General features: G+C 47.8%; 1 protein-coding gene across 10 annotated transcripts in view; it reads left to right on the top strand.

Annotated features, from left to right (window-relative positions):
• Nucleotides 1-13,969, top strand: part of DEPDC5 (DEP domain containing 5, GATOR1 subcomplex subunit) — a 93,486-nt gene that overhangs the window by 58,813 nt on the left and 20,704 nt on the right. For 5 of the 10 annotated variants that reach the window (XM_033412802.2, XM_033412801.2, XM_033412807.2 and 2 more), the window contains 3 exons: nt 445-578; nt 5,881-5,989; nt 8,915-9,058. In XM_033412802.2, coding sequence (XP_033268693.1) covers nt 445-578; nt 5,881-5,989; nt 8,915-9,058 — 387 coding nt within the window. Of the gene's footprint in view, nt 1-444; nt 579-5,880; nt 5,990-8,848; nt 9,059-13,969 lie in introns of all 10 variants that reach the window. The other 5 variants (XM_033412805.2, XM_033412806.2, XM_033412808.2 and 2 more) reach the window with 2 other exon arrangements.

Genomic DNA, 13,969 nt, shown 5'->3' with positions numbered 1-13,969 from the left:
CTCCCGGACCGGGGCACGAACCCGTGTCCCCTGCATCGGCAGGTGGACTCTCAACCCCTGCGCCACCAAGGAAGCCCAGAACCTTGGTTTTGAAGTCAGTTAACTGGAGTTTGAATTCCAGCTGCAGTGCGATTTGGGATAAGTTACTTCACTTCTCTGAGACTTAGCTTCTTTTTCCTTAAATTAGATGTGATGTTATTTACAAGGAAATCCTTGAGCCGTTGATTGAGAATAAAATGAGATGCTATACGTAAACCTCCTCAAGGAGGCAGTGTGTTTTGAGTCCACAGCTATTTGGGACCTTCAGTTCAAGCAAAAAGCCGTTTCCTGGCATTTCCTGATCCTGAGACCCCGTCTTCCCCAACTGCACTGGTGGGCTCCCAGAGCCTGAGGCACAGCAGACGCAGCAGCATCTGATGGCCTGTCTCCTCCTCTATGCTTTAGAAAGGGGCCGCCATGAAAGGCTTGCAGATGGCTGGGCCCATCCCTACCCACTCCCTCGAGTCGACCGGCCCCCCGGTTGGGAAGAAGGGAACCTCAGCTCTGTCTGCCCTGCTGGAAATGGAAGCCACTCAGAAGTAAGTACCTGGTGGACAGAGACTCGTTCCCATCCCCCAGGCCCCAGTGCGGTGAAATGTGACTTCTGTCTACCAAGGAGCCAGTAACTGACAAAAAGACACATATGTGAAAAGAAAGCTAGGTTAATACCTGGTAAGTGTCGAATGTCATGAAGTAGGTCAGAAGTTAAAAACTTGCAGTCTGGGGCTTGATTTGAACTACAGATACAGTTGGTTTGGTCCACAAGGTGTTTTTTTGTTGGTTGGTTGGGCTTTTGTTTGTTTTGTATTTTTAATAGACTTTCTTTTTTAGGGCAGTTTTAGGTTCAAGGCAAAACTGAATGGAAGGTACAGAGAGTTCCCATCTACACCCTGTCCCTGCACATTATCCACATCCCTCACTGAACGGTACATTTGTTACAATCGATGGACCTGCATTAACACATCGTAGTCACCCAAAGAGCACAGTTTATTTACATCAGGGTTCACTCTCGGTGTTGCACATTCTGTGGGTTTAGACAAACTTATAATGACATGTAGCCACCGTTATAGAGTAGTTAACATTGCCCTAAAAACACAAAATACTTTTTAAATATTTGAGCCAAATTTTTTTCGTTTGAAGATTTCATATAAAAATCTTGATTTCTTAATGAATTCTTACATGAAAAAATATATAACATGGTTATATTGTATAAAAAATATAGATAATGTAATACGAAATTATATTATGGGTAATATGTAAAATCCAACTTTGCTCGAAGTGGTGGAGGCTCAGTTACCACTGGGTCCACGTTCAAGCCCAGCCACGACGGGCTGGCACTTTAGGTGGACTAGTGCCCCTGGTTTACTGTAGAACCAGCACGCCGTCTGCTCTTGGACTTGTCTTGGCCCCTCAGACAAGGGCCACCTGACCAGCTTCTCTAGGCATTTGAGTGTGTGGTCCCTTTGTAAACAGTAGGTGCTGCAGCTCTTAGGACCCCCGTGGGACCACATCTTGCTTTGGGAAGGCAGGAACAGCGTCACAGGAGGTAGGATTTAAGATGTCCTTGTAGAAAGGGATGCATTTATATGGGGGGTAGGGGGAGGACTTGGGGAAAAGGAGAAAACATTGCCACGAGCAGGTGGGACCTACTCTGGGAGGTCTTCCCTGCCCCCTCCAGCCTTCCAGCCAGATCAGATCCCTGCTGTACTTCCTGGTGTCTGTCTGGTGAGGGGGTCTGTGCCATGCCCACAGGAGCCCAAATATGTTAAGCTTTCAGAAGGTAACATGAGTGAGCCCGAGGCCCAGTGGGAGATGCAGTTGCAAAGACAGCATGGGAAATCGGATTCCAGGCTCTTCTTACACATTCTCATAGCAAGAGCGACCCTTTGAAAGTTTATTTTAATGGAAAATTTCAAACAGATTAAAAAAAAGTAGACTCATGTATTAAATCCCTGTTTACCCATCACCCAGCTTCAATGATTATCAACTCACGGCCAATCTTGTTTCATTTATATCCTGCTTGCTCATATCTTCCTTTTTATTGCTTATGAAGTCCCAGACATCACACCCCTTTGTCTATAATATTTCAGTGTGCATCTCTGAAAGATAAGTACTCCTAAAGCAAAACTGTAATACCATAATTTACCTAAAAAGTCACAGCAGTTCCTTAATATCATGTAATATTCATTCAGCATCTTTGGCAGAAGTGGTGTTTGCAGAGATGGGTCCTGTGTACAGGAAGGCCTGGTGGGTGGGCCCAGGAGGCAGAGGCCTCACTAGTCCAGGCGAGAGGCAGAAGAGGCTAGAGGGTGAGGATGGGATGGAGAGGAAGGGATGCGGGGAGAGAAGGGAAGAGCGTGGCCATGGTGACAGGGGAGCAGATGAGAGGAGGAGAGCTGGGGTAGGTCGGGCTCATTACTGAGGGTGCTGGGGCCTCCAGAAAATACCTTTATCTGACCAAGGAAAGACCCCAGAACTCCACCTGGCAGGTTGTCCCTGTAGCTAATCACAGACCTTTCCTGCTGGAAAAAAGAACAAGGAACATATGTTGCTGGGAGGGGTGTGAAGTTGGGGGCAGGGGAATCTTATTTTAATGTGTCAGTGAGTCATCGTTCAGTGCACCCCAAGGAGCCTCTTTCTGCTCAGACTTGAAGAGGACGGGTACTTTGGGGTGGCAGTGTCCCTGGGTGTGTGTGGGGAGCTCAGCTGACCCCACAGCAGGAGGCAGGACAGATGACCGCTCCTGGGTGATGTGGTGTGATTTCTCAGAGCCAGAGGCCGAGCAGAGGGAGCGAGACCTTTACATGACGTTTGCTCACACAGCATTTTTTACTTTGTGTTTTTCTTTATTGTTTTGCTACACCAAGCAGATCCAATTTTATTATGGAAAACTGTTATAGCCATACGAAGAAGAGTTTCAGAAGTTTCACCCGTAGTCCTGTCATCTTACCACGCGTGTCTGTTTCCTCCATTTCCCCTGGGTCTTTACCTGGAGGCGTGCACCTGTTGTCAGGCTCTCGTGGGAGGCAGAGGCCCCAGGAGCGTGGCTGTGGGCAGTCTGGGCTGCAGGTGCCAGTCCGCAGCTCTGCGGCTCCTGTTAGATGGGGATAAACTGATGTCAGGGAGTCAGAGCAGGGAGAGAGCCCACGTGGCAATTGTCGCGGCCTCTGGGAAGAAGGCAGCGTGCCCCATGCGTATTCTCACATGTGGCCTTGCACAGTACAGCTAGTCCTTTTGTGACATCCCCTCTCCTGAGCCGTGAGACAAGGAACCTCCAAGGGCAAGGACGGGTCCTACTTGTCTCTGAATCCCCGACTCCTAGTCCACGGGTCAGCATGTAGATGGCAGCTCAGTACGTGGGGGTTGTCATGTGCATCAGACGAGGGGACCCTGGGGGGCAACCGAGGCTTCCTGCCACCACCGTCCCAGCCACGGGCTAGGCCACAGCCCCCAGGAGGCGCAGGAGAGCGTCCTAGCGTGTGTTTGCGGATGAGGCCCAGAGGAACAAACCACGATGTGGTGCAGAGACTGCACTGTACGTGGACCAGGCAGAGTCAGGCTTTTAGTCTGCTTTTCTTATATGAATTACACCTCTGAGTACCCAAGTGATTGGTGCAGGAGGTGTCTCTCTCCAATATTCCAGCTAATGGGTCCAGAAGGAGCGCTGGAACATTACCACATGTGGGCTCTGATGCGCTCACGGACCTAGCAGAGATCACCAGTGACCGCTCACATCGCCAGATGCTGTGGGCCTCCATGTAGAAGCACACAACACGCTGAGGAAGAATTACTGCCCCATCAAACCTAAATGTGCTCAAACCTCTAAATATAACTTCTAGTGCTCAGGAAGTATGGGGCGCAGAGGAACACGATAAACAATAAAGGGATATGATCAGCATATCCAGACTGTAAATTTACAGGACGAGTGAGCTACTTTCTTCCACAAATAAATTGCAGGGAGATGGAGGGATGAGTGGAGATTTTAGTTTAAAGAACACTTGAGAGACATAACTGACTGCATTGTAGGGATTTTAACTGAATCCTGTTTTGAACAAACACACAGTAAAATCTTTTTTTAAAAAAATTTATTTATTATATTTGGCTGCGTTGGGTCTTCGTTGCTGCATGCGGGCTTTCTCTAGTTGCAGTGCGTGGGCTTCTCATTGCGGTGGCTTCTCTTGTTGCAGAGCACGGGATCTAGGTGCACCGGCTTCAGTAGTTGTGGCTCGCGGGCTCTAGAATGCAGGCTCTGTAGTTGTGGCACACGGCCTTAGTTGCTCTCTGGCATGTGGGGTCTTCCTGGACCAGGGATTGAACCCGTGTCCCCTGCATTGGCAGGTGGATTCTTAACCACTGCGCCCCCAGGGAAGTCCTAAAATCTTTTAAAGATACAATATATACTGAAGTGTTTATGGATGAAGTAATAGCATGTGTGAGTTTTGCTTCCAAATAATCGGGTGGATAGGGATAGATGAAACAAGATTGGTTCTATCAATAAATAATTCTGGGGTCCAGGTAGATAAGAGTTCGATTACATTATCCTCCTTATTTTCATATGGGTTTGAAAATTTTCCATGACAAAAACCAAAAAGAGAGAGTGTAACAGGTTACTATGGAAACTGATTTTTAATCTCCGATATGAGGTTACTTCACCATCAGTAAGAGATGTGTCAGGCTTTAAGATGAGGGAAATGTCACAAATTGGCTTCCCGGGGAAACGGATGGAGACAGAATTTAGTCGTGGGCTCAGCCCCCGTGGGAGGGAGGGGGCGGAAGGCGGAGGGGACAGAGGGAGAAGCTGAGATGCAGGAAAGCCCAGTGACGGCCTCGGGCAACTCCCTCAAGCCCTGGAGCTAGAGCCACGTTCGGAGATGAGCCGGGTTGGACCAACAGGGCCAGACCTTTACACCCCTTGGTGATGGTTCACTGTCCACAGGCAGCCCAGGGAGGGGCTCGGGCTCTGCAGCTGGGCCGTCTCTGGAGGGGGACAACATGCCCAGTTCCCGTGTCAGCAGGGCCACGGCAGAGGGTCTGGGTGGCGCCTCGAAGTTCCCACCACGAGAAGTGTGTGTTATGGTAACAATGAAGCACTTTAGACTGTAATGTGAGCCTCCTGGAACTTACCAAATAAAAATTCAATGGTATATTAAAACAGTCTAATTTGGGGGTAGCATTTAAGTTACCATAGTTCATGGCTTATCTTAGTACGGAAAAAAAAGTTAGGAAAATATATGTGAAAGTAGGCATTTATGGATACCAGAACTGAGATGGGAGGACATGTCATAAGAAAACCATAGTTGTCTTGTGTCTGAGATAAATGCCTGTTAGATTAGTGTGTGGCATTTTTTTGGGGGGTGGGGAGGGCTCAAGTGTGTGCATTTGCAAGATTAATGGATCTTCAAAATGTATAAAGAGTCGACACATTTCACCCTGTTTAGTTAATGCGGAATGGTAACGCAGCCCTAACGTTCAGAATGTGCTTCTGCTGGTATATTTAATAAAAACTGAGATAAAGTTTCTCCCAGAGAGTTAAAAAAAATGGTGTTCATGGACAGAGTCACTCAAACCATGTCACTTGCCTTTTCAAAGTAATACATAAGCCCAGGTGCTGCCAAGAGGCTTTTAAAATTGAGCTGTTTTCTGATTTTCCGTGGCAGCTGGTGATTGTTCAGGACAATGAATGAAATTAAGGGCACCACGTAGGGCCTGAGGATTAACAAAGCGGAAGAGCGTGTTTCGAAGGTGCTAACAACAGAGCTGCCTTCGCTTCTTTGTGGTTAACATGGGTCCTTCCCCAGGGGGCTCTGAGCAAGGACCGCCCTGTGTTTTCCCCCCTTTCAGGTGCCTGGGAGAACAGCAGGTGGCGGTGCATGGGGGCAAGAGCTCCGCCCCCCCAGCCGAGAGCAGCGGCGTAGCCATGACTCCCACCTACGTGGACAGCCCGCGAAAGGTAAAGGAGCCCCTCCGGTGGGGGGGCTGGCGTGTGCGCTCAGGGACCCGGTATGGAGGGTAACACGCAGCCCATGAGTCCAGGACTAAGTGTGCTGAGGATTTGGAGGAACCCTTTGCAGCACTGCTATTTTGATGCAGGGACTTGCCTGCTCACGGTTGTAAGGACGCTAACTGCTAGATGAAAGCAGATGTAAATCAGTCAAGCTAAACGCTATCTATCCGAGATCTGGCTCAAGCTGTGACACTGGCCTCTGGTTTTCCTTCAGCCCCATCTTCAGCCCTCCTGGTGGCAGGAGGGAGGTAGAAAATGACTGAAGCAGCTTCTGGGAGAGCTCACTCTTTGGTGAATGAAATTCCCATCAGTTTGCTTAGACTCCTAAGAAGTAGTCAGACGGGAGCATCCTGGGAGACGGAAACCAAAACCTGAGGCTTTGGCCTCTATACGGAATAGCAAGTACAGTAGAGGAGCTGAAAGCTCCACAGGTCAGGCTTGTTGTAGCTTTTAAGACCAATAGATGTGTCTCTGCCAACTCCTTCTCCTTGGAAATTCAGAATCTGATATCGTTCTGATGTGGCAGGGTGAGCTGGCCACACATTCTCTTACCTGGTCTCTCTCACTCGGAAATGAAGGAGATTCAATAGATGGATTTTATTTTTCAACATTGTGGTCAACTTGTATATCCATCTGCATATTTATTTATTTTACTTTCACATCGTGAAAATTTCCCCATGTCATTATTTCTCCAAAGTTTGATTTTAAAAAATAACTATATAATATTTCATCATATGATTAGACCTTTGTTTATAACTTCATTTTTTGTTAAAAAAATGGTGGTTTCAGATTTTTAAAAATAGTTTTTGGCAATTATTCCATAAGTTTGTATAATTATTCTGCAGTGTATCACAATTACAAGTAATACTGCAAACATCCTTGCATATAATTATTTGATCACATCTCTGATTGTTTCTACAGGGTAAGTTCCTAGAATTAGACTTCTAGGATGGAGGGATTAAAATCTGAGAAAAAGTAGCAACTGAGGCTGCAGGCAGTGTGTGGCATCCATAGGCCAGAGACAGCAAACCTCAATAAATATTTTAGGCTTTGTGGGCTGAGAGGGAAGATCAAGGCTATTGTGTGGGCTCTTCTGTAACCATTTAAAATCTTAATGGTTCTCAGCTCACAGGCTGGAATAACCAGGTGACTGGATTAGGCTGTAGGCTGTCGTTTCCGCAAACCCAGCTCTAAGGCAGTGACTCTAGGTACGGTCCCAAGGATAGTCTGTGCGTCAAGAATGACCTGTTGGTGAAGAAAGTCTTTTCACCTGTCCTCACTCACGGGTACATCATCTCAGCAGCGTGAGCACCTCTGCTTCTGTATGTTCTGGCAGAGAAGGGACGCAAATAGAACGTGAGAACACACAAGTGCCTGTGTGCTGTTCACTAGCTGTTACGTCCACCCACTGCCGTCTTTGAGGATTAGAAACAGTGCGGGGGACAGTACTGACAAGTACAGAAATTACAGAACCACAAGCATTATGGTTAAAATACACCAACAGCCAAATAGGAGATCGTGGTCTAGAACACTCCCTTCATCTTCCAGCTGGACACTGAAATCCATGTGGATAGCCATCGGTCTGCTGGGTGTAGATTCCCAAGTGGTCCAGGAGAAAAAGAGGTGTTAGGAGATGGCCCAGCACTCTCCAGGCAGCAGCTGTGTCAGGATGTGTAGAGGGTACCCGAGTGTGCATCTCCGCAGACATGTGTTTCCTCAGCTCGTTACTTGAGCTCGTAGTGGCTGATGGGCGTGGCAGCAGTCCTGGTAAAATGGACACCGAAATACTTCAGTGATTCTACTTTTAGAATTTAAAAAGTTTTAGGAAAGCAGGGACCTTCAGGTGTATCAAGTGGCATTTCCGAATTTCAGTGATAATAAAGCATAAAAAGTAAAAAGATTTTGAAGGGACAAGAGGACACTTCTTGACCTTAAGAAAGAGGGAGGGAGTGGGTCTTTGGAAAAGTTCTCTCTGTCATTTATGTTTCAAGTACACGGCAGCTTGAACCCCACAAGAATAGGGTGGGGAGGGGAAGGCTGCTTCAGGTTCCCCTCCCGGGGACTGCATATGATTTTGTTACACAACCAGTGGGGGAGAAGGTATTGCTGCTCCTGTGTTCCCACGTTGCTCAGAAAATTAAACAAGAACTTTTCCTGCATAATGTATCCAAAATATCATCACTTTCAATATATGATCTATATAGAAAATTTAAAAAAAAAAAAAAGAACTTTTCCTGCAGTGTATCCTCTTCTCCCATCTGGCTGCCATGTTACAGGCGGAAACGCAAACGTCAGGCCTCCGTGCGTCTCCCAGAGGCCTGCTGGTCACCCAGCCAGGCGGGAGGCCAGGACGCTGCCCCCCAATCCTGCCCCATGCCCCCCTCTGCAAGCTGCCCTGCGGCCTTCTCCTCCCTTCGGCATAGGTCTGAGGATGTTCAGAGCTATGTGGGAGGATGCAAGCAGCCAAGCCAGGCTCTGATGAGATCTGAGGCGCTTGGACACACCTTCTCCCCCAGGTGCTGACTCCCACCCCACTGGGATATTCTGCCCAGGAAGGTGTGAGTTTCTGCTAATGCTTCGCATTTGGATATTTTCCTCCTGGGTGGATCTCTCTCTCTTTCTCTCTCTCTCTCCCTCTCTTTTTTTTTTCCCTTTCCCCTCATGTGCCCTTCTTTCTCTCCTTCCCTCCTTGTTTTTGTTTTTTGCTCTCGTCCCCCCCTCCTTCCCCGATGGTTCGCTGCTGGGCCACGTTCCGTCCCTCCGCCCCCTCGCACCTGCTGCCGCTTCCTGCCGCTCTGACCTCAGGACGGGGCCTTCTTTATGGAGTTTGTTCGCAGCCCACGCACAGCATCGTCCACCTTCTACCCGCAGGTCAGTCCAACCCCAGGGCCCCGAGGCCCGTGCATGCCTGTCCGTCGCAGAAGCCGCGACCTGGCCTTCAGCTCGGCTCTGAACGCGTGGAATTGGGCCGAAGCCGAGTTTGAGGGGCAGTTGAAACTGAATTCAGTCTCAGAGGTGCATTTCCTTTCTTGGTGTTTGTGGTGACACAGGGGGATGAGGAGATTAACGTCAGAAAACATGCTGGCACGTGTGGCTTAATGTGTTCCCGTCTTTGTCATGTGTTGCCACTGACTCTTGGCCACGGGGCAGCATCTTCCTATTTAGTTGTTTTTGGCCATATGACATAAGCAACATGATACATGCTGACTTAAGGACAGAACTCTTATTTTTTTCTTCCTAGTACAAGCAAATAAATTTATAGCAGTGCGGCAGGAAGTAGTGAAAAACAGAGCAAGCATTTACTACCAGGCATGTGCTTTGTCATAGACTGAGGGTGTGCGTCCCTGGGCAGCTTGCCTCTGGACTGTCCTGAACTCGCATGTCACATAAAGGGTTTGGACCCATCTCAAGGGGCTTCCAAGCCTTAAAACTCTTCACTTACTATGTGCCAGGCTCATAGTATTATTTCATCTCATCCTCACAGCATAGCCTATGAGTTAAGCAGAAGTTTTATCCCAGTTCTACAGATGGAGAAATTGAGGGCCAAAGAACTTGTGCTTCACACAGTACAGGGTTGAGCTGGGATTTAAATCAAGACCAAGATGCTTGATTCACTACCCCCACCCCATAATTAGCATCGGTCATTGCTGTGCTGACAGATCTTGGTGAAGAGAACCTGGGCTCCCTGCCCTTTATTGAGGCCCCTGAGTATATGTGATTGACCTGGTCACAGAGATTTGAAAGGGAGGAGAGGGTTTGTGCAGAGCAGAGCAGGCTCAGGAGGACGGACGTGGGAGGTTCGGGGCAAAGGTTTAGGAACCCTTATTTGATGGAAGTGAGAAAACCAACATGGATTGAGGACCTGCTCCGCCAGCTACTGTGCAAAGGGCTTTGCAAACAGCCTGTGAGTCCATGAGGTACATGTACTATCACCCCATTTTCCAGATGAAGAAACCGAGGCTTAAATATGTTGCCTGGTTAAAGGGCCCGGAACTAGCAAGTGGCAGAGCCCCTCCACTGTTCTGTAGTTCACACTGGTGTCTTCCCTTTCTTGGGAGGCCAGAGGGCATCTTGGGTCTGTGCTGGGCTCTTCCCAGTGAAAGCGCGACCCTGGGCAGGTCCCCGTTGGGGCCTCTGAGTCCTAATCCAGCAATCACCATCCGTAGGAGGCAACCTGCCCTTGTGGTTTAAAACAGACTCCGGTTGGAGTTTTTAACCTTTTACTTTCTAACAATAGACCCTCTTGTGAAAAGCTTCAGACTTAGATTAGAACTTAACCTAAGATAAATCAACAGAGCGGGAGAGAATTGTTTTATACATCCTATAATACTCCACACAGGTTCACGTGGTGGCATTCACCGGAAGAACAGAAGTGGATAAGTTTCTGGAATTGGAAACAGCAAACAGAGATGAGGAGTTTATGTTACCCACCATTAAAAAAAAAAATGATCCCGTGTAAGATGTAGTAAGGGAGCGCTCTGTACTGACATGAAATTAAATTGAGCTGTGCTGAGTGCCGTGGGAGATACAGGGATGAACACGACACCCTGTGGTTGTTGCTTGTTTGATGTCTGTTCCCCCCTCCTCACCCCCAGAGGGTGAGCACCATGACGGCAGGGGAAGTTTGTTTTTTGGGGGGTTTTTTTGTTTGTTTATTTAACATTTTATTTTATATTGAAGTATAGCCGATTAACAATGTTGTGTTACTTTCAGGTGAACAGCAAAGTGATTCAGTTATACATATACATGTATCTATTCTTTTTCAAATTCTTTTCCCATTTAGGTTGTTACATAATATTGAGCAGAGTTCCCTGTGCTATACAATAGGTCCTTGTTGGTTATCTATTTTAAATATAACAGTGTGTACATGTCAATCGCAAACTTCAGGGGAGGGTTTTGATGAGGGGTGATATTCCTTCCTTCTCTGATGATATAAACCTTGGAAAACATCCTGGCTGTGGGGCTGGGGTTATCCTCCAGCTCTGCAAGGTGTATGGGATTCCGTCATGAGTGCTTTTACGAGGCCTCTCTGTGCCCGGATGGTGCTGGGTGGCTGGAGGCCAGGAGCCCTGCTTAACCCACCTCGTCTCCAGGTGGGACACTGGCCTCAATGCACAGTTGAGGGCTGGGCTGGCGGGTCCTGCTGTGTCCTGGTGGCTGGTTGTCCTCCAGCAGGAGCAAGCAGGGCTCTGACAGGCATGGGGTTGGGGGCCATGCGGGCACGTGTTGTGGTTGATGCTCATCTCAGAGGCGTCCTTGGGAAAGCCCCCTCCCTCAGCTTCTCCCACAGCTTTGGGCGTGTGGGAAGGTGGGAGGAGAAGGGGTTGGTGTTGCTGCTGAGGGTTGTTGGTTTGTTTGTTTAATTAACTAAATGCCAAACTTTATTTGGATTTCACTGGTTTTTCTGTGAACGTCCTCTCTGTTCCAGGGTCCAATCCGGGGCACCATGTTGCATTTAGCTGCCATGTCTCCCCAGTCTCCTCTGGTCTGTGACATTTTCTCAGTCTTTTCTTGTTATTTGGGTTGGTTTTTTTTTTTTTTTTTTAATGACCTTGATGGTCTGGAGGAGTCCTGGCCAGATATCCTGTAGAAAGTCTCCAAATCTGGGTTGGTTTGATGTTTTTCTCATGGCGAGACGGGAGTTATAGGTTTTTGAAAAGAATCCTCAGAGGTGAAATACCCATCTCATCACATCCCATGGAGGTCCACAAGGTCCACACAACATCATTGGTGACGTGAACCGTCATCGCTTGGTGACGTGGTACTTGCCAGCTGTCTCCACTGTGAAGCTGCTGTTTCCCCTTTCTATACTCTGGAAGCAGGTCACTAAATCTAGCCCACTCCAAAGAGGAGACAGGAGATTAAACTCACCTCTGGAAGGTCCCATCTGCACAGGTTTAATGGGGTCCTTCTGTAAGGAAGGTTTTGAATGAGGTTCCTAAGACAAAACCCATCCCAGACCAAGCACCTCCCTCTGATTGGCTCTTTTCAGCTCTCCGTGTGAGACAACGGCGGTTCTGTCCATCTCTTTGTCTGTCTTTTCCCACTGGTCTTATTCCAAAAAGTTTCTTCGGGTGGATTATGGAAATAAATGCAACCTCCAGAATAAAAATGTGACTAGATGGGGAAATTCAGGAAAGAAAAAATAAGACAGGACATCCTACGAGGTCTTATAACGTACTTAGAGTTTCCTGCTAAATTCAGCTCTGCACTTCCTGGTAGCCAAAGAAAAGTGGGAAACATCTGTTCCAGGATTCAGAGTGGTCATGAGATAAAGACAAACCAGTTGTTGGGGAGAAGCATAACTTTTCCTGGTATTAAGATCTGAGCAAAATGCCTTTCTCTGTGGCCCCTTTTTTATTTTTTTATTTTTTAAATATTTGTTTATATAGGCTGCACTGGGTCTTAGTTGTGGCACACAGGATCTTCACTGAGGCATGTTTAGTTGCAGCATGCAGGCTCTTAGTTGTGGCATGCATGTGGGATCTAGTTCCCCGACCAGGGATTGAACCTGGGCCCCCTGCATTGGGAGTGCAGAGTCTTACCCACTGGACCAACAGAGGAGTCCCATCTGAGCAGCCTCTTGAAACATGGACGTTGTGCGATATGGAGCAGGGGTGGGGCAAATCTGGCCCACCATCTGCTTTTGTCAATAAAGTTTTATCAGGACAAAGCCACACCCCCTTCATTTACATCATTGATGGCTGCTTTTGTGCTTTTGCACTTATACAGAAACTGTATAAGTTTCAACAGGCTTTATAGCCCACAAAGCCTAAAATAATTACCATCTGGTCCTTGACAGAAAATATTTGCCAATTTCTGATTTAGAGGATAATTCTTAACCACTTCCTGGCTCAGGCTGGTGGGGCAATTCTCAGGGGCAGTAGACGAGAGATGACCCCACCAGAGAGGCAGCACCTAGAGGCTTCTGTGCCTGAGAACTGAGTCTAGTCCCCTCCGTTAGCTTCTAACTTAATTTTTCGGTGTAGCATCTATTCCTAAGTCTTACTGGTTGGGGGCAGGTGGTGGCTGGTAATTGCAAACTGCTTCTTGCTGCATTTCTCAGTATTTATGGTGCTGGCAAAGACTTAGTGGTCCTTTTTTTTTTGGCAGTTCATTGAACCTGATGTAGGAGAGCAAATTGGTTCTTTTAGAACCAGGGGTGATTTTGTCTCCTAGGGGACGATTGGTAATACCTGGAAACATTTTTACTTGTCATAGCTGGAGCAGAGGGCGATGATAAGGGGGTCATTACTAGCATCTGGTGAGTAGGAGCCAGGGAGCTGCTCAGCACCCGAGGATGCACAGGACAGTCCCCACAACAAAGGCTTATCTGGCCCCTAACGGCGATAATGCCGTGGTTGAGATGCCCTGTTTTATTTATTTTATTATTATTATTTTTTACTGTTTATTTGGTTGAGCTGTGTCTTAGTTGCAGCAAGTGGGTTCCTTACTTGTGGTTCTCCAGGTCCTTAGTTGTGGCATGTGAACTCTTAGTTGCAGCATGCGTGTGGGATCTAGTTCCCTGGCTAGGGATCAAACCCGGGGCCCCTGCATTGGGAGTGTGGAGTCTTAACCACTGCGCCACCAGGGAAGTCCCGAGATACCCTGTTTTAGAAGGAGTGATTTTTCCATCATCCAATAGAGTATCTGATAATATAAGGCTCCATTCTGGAAGTACTCGAGAACCCCATGTAAGAGGGACTAGGAGTCTTAGATTTTTCCAGAAGTGCTCTGGAAGGCTTGCTGTTCTCTCCAGATGTTTGCTGTGGGGTGCAGCCTCTCTAGGTGGGCAGGTCATAGTCCTGCCCTCCAGGCCGTTTAAAGGGAATGAGAAAGATAGAAAACCACGACATGAAGCAAAACCTGGCAGCTCCCAGGCAGGAGTCAGAGACCCAAAGTAGAGAGACAGTTTCTGTTTGGGGA

The sequence above is a fragment of the Orcinus orca genome, chromosome 15, assembly GCF_937001465.1.
Source record: "Orcinus orca chromosome 15, mOrcOrc1.1, whole genome shotgun sequence".
NCBI classification, from domain to species: Eukaryota; Metazoa; Chordata; class Mammalia; order Artiodactyla; family Delphinidae; genus Orcinus; species Orcinus orca.
This window is presented reverse-complemented; position numbering and strand designations above follow the sequence as displayed.